The sequence below is a fragment of the Neomonachus schauinslandi genome, chromosome 11, assembly GCF_002201575.2.
Source record: "Neomonachus schauinslandi chromosome 11, ASM220157v2, whole genome shotgun sequence".
NCBI lineage: Eukaryota > Metazoa > Chordata > Mammalia > Carnivora > Phocidae > Neomonachus > Neomonachus schauinslandi.
Genome location: NC_058413.1, coordinates 54,352,854 through 54,358,036, shown reverse-complemented (window position 1 = coordinate 54,358,036; position 5,183 = coordinate 54,352,854). Strand labels below are relative to the sequence as shown.

Genomic DNA, 5,183 nt, shown 5'->3' with positions numbered 1-5,183 from the left:
GCTATGCGGCAGCCGGCGGTACGGCTGGTGCGGCTAAGCCGGATACCCTACACCGAGCTGCTGGCCCTGCAGGAGCGCTGGCTGCGGCGGCTGCAGGCCGAGCCAAGCACTGAGGCCCTGTCGGGGACTGAGGCGGGCGCGCTCCTGCTCTGCGAGCCCGCGGGGCCCGTGTACACGTCCGGGCTGCGCGGCGGCCTGACGCCGGAGGAGACGGCGCGGCTGCGGGCCTTGGGCGCCGAGGTACGCACCACAGGCCGCGGTGGCCTGGCTACCTTCCACGGCCCAGGCCAGCTGCTCTGCCACCCGGTCCTAGACCTGCGACGCCTGGGCCTGCGCCTGCGCACGCACGTAGCGGCGCTGGAGGCGTGCGCCGTGCGCCTGTGCGAGTGCCAGGGCTTGTCCGGTGCTCGCGCGCGGCCCCCGCCCTACACTGGCGTCTGGCTCGGGGAGCGCAAGGTCTGCGCGATAGGTTAGTGCGGAGGGCCGAGGCGGGGCCGGGGGGGGCGGGACTTGGCGGGGCTGGACCAATGGAGGTGAGAGCAAGCTCGGGCTGGGCTAAAGTGTACCTGGCGCGGGCTTTGAATCAGAACTACCCGCTGCGTTTGAGGTGTTAAGCCTTCTCACTGATCTCATATTCACAGCTCTCAGGAGGGCCCTCAGTGGTCATCTCATCCAATATTCATATTTTTGATAAGTGAATTGCCAGGTTACTAGCAATGAATCACAATGTCTGGACAATAATGGAGCTTAGTAATTTTCAAACATTTTTTTTTTAAAGCAACAGAATCTCTGTTAAAGACATTTTCTGGAATCTCCGTAATAAGTGCAGGAGCTGTGGAGCCACACACCCCTCCCCAGCCATGTCCCCCTTCCCCGATCTATGCACAACCCCTTGGGTGCTCAGAAACAGCTGGAAAACCAGTGATGGAGTCCAGTTCCTTCATCACACTGAGGGAGATCATGAAGCCTGGGGAGGGAGGATATTTACTCTAAGACCCTTTTTTTTGTCTTGCAGGAATCCGCTGTGGAAGGCACATCACGTCCCACGGCCTGGCTCTGAACTGTTCTACAGACCTTTTGTGGTTTGATCACATTGTCCCCTGCGGGCTGGTTGGGACAGGTGTCACCTCTCTGAGTGAGGAGCTCCAAAGGCACGTCACTGTGGATGAAGTTATACCACCTTTCCTTGAGGCCTTTAAAGAGACCTACAAGTGCACGTTGATATCAGAGGACAGCTCCAACTGAAGAGTGTTCATGTTATCACAGCTGGGAGGTCCTGCTTGAAAAGCACCAAGACTGACTTGGGAGTCACTGAAACCCAGATTCTAGACTTGGCTCTGTCATTCACTCACCATGAGACTATGAGCAAAGTATGAGCTCTTAGCCATTGTTTCCATATGTTTGCTGGTTTATTTATATCTTCTCACCTACCTCAGGTACGGTAGATGTGAAAACATTATGAAAAGCAACGCCTGCTATATAAATGTAACTTTAGCACTACTATCGACACATTTTCTCAGCTTAGAGAAACTCAGATATAGAGAATCAGTTCTCAAATATTTATTACCTCCTAAATACTGTATTTAATTGGGCAATTCTGGGCTCCAATTCCTTTGATTTTGTGGGAATCATATCTCTAGATAGCCCAGGTGAGGATGATATGTGGGGAGCTTTCTGCAATAAAAGGAAAAGGAATCTTTAAAGAATAAAATGAGATCTTGACTTCCTGCATTGGATTGCCGAGCCTGAAAACTATTTTTAGTTAGGTAACCTGAGTTAGACCAGAGCCCAGGAAAAGACAAGAATAATTTCTCACACTGTACAAATGCCAAAGGTAAAAGTATGTTTTCCTTAAATGAGATCTCTAAATTTATGAGGCTGTGTATTAACTATCCATTGCTGTGTAACAGATCACCCCAAAACTTAATGACTTAAAACAATAAACATTATCTCATATATATTCTGTGGGTCAAGAATTTGGGAAAAGCTTCGCTGGGTGATTTTGGGTTGAGATCTCTCATGAGGTATAGTCAAAATGTCTGCTGGCTCAGCTGTCATCTGAAGGTTTGGGCATGAAGGATCCATTTCCAAGATGGTTCACTCTGCTTCGTTGGTACTGGTTGTTGACGGGGCCTGCGTTCCTCACCGTGTAGGCCACTCCACAGAGCTACTTGTTCCCCTGGGGCAAGTGATGCCAGAAAGAGACAAGGTGGAAGCCACAAGGTATTATGACCCAGCCTTGGAAATTACACAGTCATTTCTACCATTTCCTAATAGATGAATCTGACTCAGTTTGGAAGGGACTGCACTGGGTGAGGGGAAGTGAAGATCATTAGGGACCATCTTGGAGACTGGCTACCATAAGCAGTTAGGGTGGAAAGATCCTTGAATGAGAAGTCAGATGACTCAGGTTGCAGTCCCAGCTCTTTGGGCAAGTCATTTACCTCTCTGGGCTTCAGTTTCCCCTATATAAGCACTGTCCAATAGGAATACAATGTGAGCCACACTGTAATTTTACTTTTCCAGTAGCCACATTAAAAAAGGAAAAACAAACAGGTGGCATTAATAATACTTTAATTAACCTAATATAAAAATGTTTTACATTCCTTTTCTCCATGCTATATCCAGAAATTCAGTGTGTATTTTCCACTTGTAGCACATCTCATTTTGGAGTTGTCACACTTCAGACATTCAGTAGCCACATGTGGCTACCATGTTGCAAAGTACAGCCTTAGGTAATATGGTATCCAAAGTCCTTTTTGAGCTTCCAGAAGAAAGGTGGCTGGCTTCTAGAAGAAAGGTGAGTCTTCCCAGCTCTAAGGTTTGATGTTTAACTCTGCACACAGTTTTTATCGGTTATTCAAGCTGGAATGGACTTTGGAGGTATGTTCCTGCCTCCTCATTGTACAGAGATGGAACCAAGACTTCGGAAGAAACTTGCTCAAGGCACACAGTAAGTTAATCACAAAGCCACGCCCGGGTGCCAGATATAAGCCCCGTTCTCACGCTCTTTTCCTACTGTGTGCACTGACTTAGAGCTCAGGACAGTATGCTTGACAAGTCATGGACATTTGGTCAATATTAGTTGATTGGTGGTTTGTGCACCCATTATTTACCCATATCTCTTCTAGGCCTTTTGTTTTCCCTCATGGAGCCAACAGTGCTGTTGTAGGAATATGGGGGGTGGATAGTAGTTGATAATTACTTTGCAGTATTATTGCCAAGAAGGGAAATAATTATTCCAGGAAAAGTAGAGTTAGATTCTCATGGTTGGAAGGCTATGCACAGTGTTGCTCCCCATCTAGTACTTGATTACCCTCTCTAGCAACCGTAATAAAGTGACCATTCAGCCTGGTCTTGAATACCTCCAGAGACTGGGAAAGAAACATTTACTCAAAACTTATTTTTAGTACCACTGTGTTAGCCCTCTTAAGTACATTCTCTCAATCAGCAGCCTGTCCCATGTTTCTGGATCACTGGGAATCATTCTGCATGGTGTAATGACTGAGTTACCTGACCTTCCTGAGCCTCCATTTCATTAGGTTCAAGGCTTGGCACAGAATAAACAGCAGAAAATATATAGTAGTTATTAGTGTTGTTCACCAACTATTTCAGGCAGGACTGTACTGTGTGGCTCCCTTGTTGTTGGTCGGGGCCAAGCAACTTGTTCTGGCCAATGAGTTATGAATGGAGGTGACATGCCACTTCTGAGCTGGAGCATTGAATTGCTGGTGTCAGAGCCCTTGTGGTTTCTCTTTCCCTCTGGAAGAGTGACCAACATTCAAGACGGGTGGCTGCTTTCTGAGGGACTGCATAAGCAGAGACCCCTGCTGCTGCTGGACATGCGGTGGAGTTAAGCCACTGAAATGTGGGCGTTGTTCATTACCACCGCATAACCTAACCTCTTCTGACTGAGGCAATATGTTTATATTAATTAGGACTCTTATATTTGCAAATGTAGAAACCTCACTCTAACTTATGCAAAAAAACAAATTAAAGAGTGACAGTGAGGGCATTATTGGAAAAGGTCCTGGGGGTCTCATAAAATCCAAGGTTAGGGCTGCAGCCGGGCTCAAGAGCAAAACCAGAGCATGTAGCCCTTTAAGCACCCAGATAGTCTTTTCTCTCCTCCCGGGCAGGCTTCTTGGTGTGTCTGTTTCACGCTCGCTTGCTTTAGTCCAGCTTTCTCTGTTTCCCGGGCTGCATGCCAGCTGCTGTTATCCATGATTATTGGAGTCGAGTCGAGGCAAATCCCTAGGTGTCTGGCTTGAGCAACCAGGTGGATGCTAGAGGTATTGCTGGGATGGGAAACACTGGGTGAAGACCAAGTTTGGAGAGAAAGAGAATGAGTTCAGTGTTAGGTAAATCAAGTTTGAAACACTTGTGGGAGATGCAAGTAGAGAGGGCCAAGGGGCAGTGGGTGTGTGGATCTAGAACATGGGTGTGATGAGCTATGGTTTAGGTCTGGAGACAGAAGAGGAGGGCAGAGGACTGATAAACGTGAGGTATGGGACGAGGAGGGGCAGGCCAAGGAAGGGGGAGGCAATAGGCAGAGAAATATTTGGGGGCACAGAATGAGACAACAGGACAATGTCATCCACTCTTCCAGCAGCCTGGGATTGCCAGGCATCCTAGAAGACCCAAGCCTCCAAGAACAGGTGGACTGTGGGTTGTTAGAGCCAGGAGGCCAGGGTTTGGCGGAGGCCAGGCCCATGGGATCAGGTCAGGCCACTGCTATGGGTTTCCTGGCTCTTCTTCCTGCCTGGACAGAGCCCACCCCCAGTTTCCCACAGGGGCCCTTCCTCAAGGAAGGAAGCTGAGCATATGAAGAAAGATATTTAACACCCTGGCTTTCCTACCTCCAGAAGGCCTCTTCTTATTTGTGCAGAATCTTCTCCCCATAAATAAACAGACTGTCCAGGGTCTGGTGAATAAGTGCTAAACGTAAGGATGTGACTGGTTTGGCATCTTGTTCCTCCTTGCCAGCTCTGGCAGCGTGACTAGATACACCTTACCTCTTGGGAAAAATCCTCTCTCCGAAAGCCCTATGGAAATCGGATTTTTGCAATCTAAATTGCATTTTTCTTTTTACCAAATTATAATTTACCATACATATAATCATACCATATTATAGTACCTATAAAATTTAAAAATAAAACAACGCTTGTACTCCCACCTGACAA

At 47.8% G+C, this 5,183-nt stretch overlaps 1 protein-coding gene across 1 annotated transcript; it reads left to right on the top strand.

The window, feature by feature from the left end:
• Nucleotides 1-1,543, top strand: LIPT2 (lipoyl(octanoyl) transferase 2). Its single transcript, XM_021704718.1, has 2 exons — nt 1-469; nt 1,016-1,543. Exons 1-2 carry the CDS (start codon nt 4-6, stop codon nt 1,243-1,245), a joined length of 696 nt encoding a protein of 231 aa, XP_021560393.1. The 5' UTR covers nt 1-3; the 3' UTR covers nt 1,246-1,543.
• Nucleotides 1,544-5,183: the final 3,640 nt, after the last annotated feature.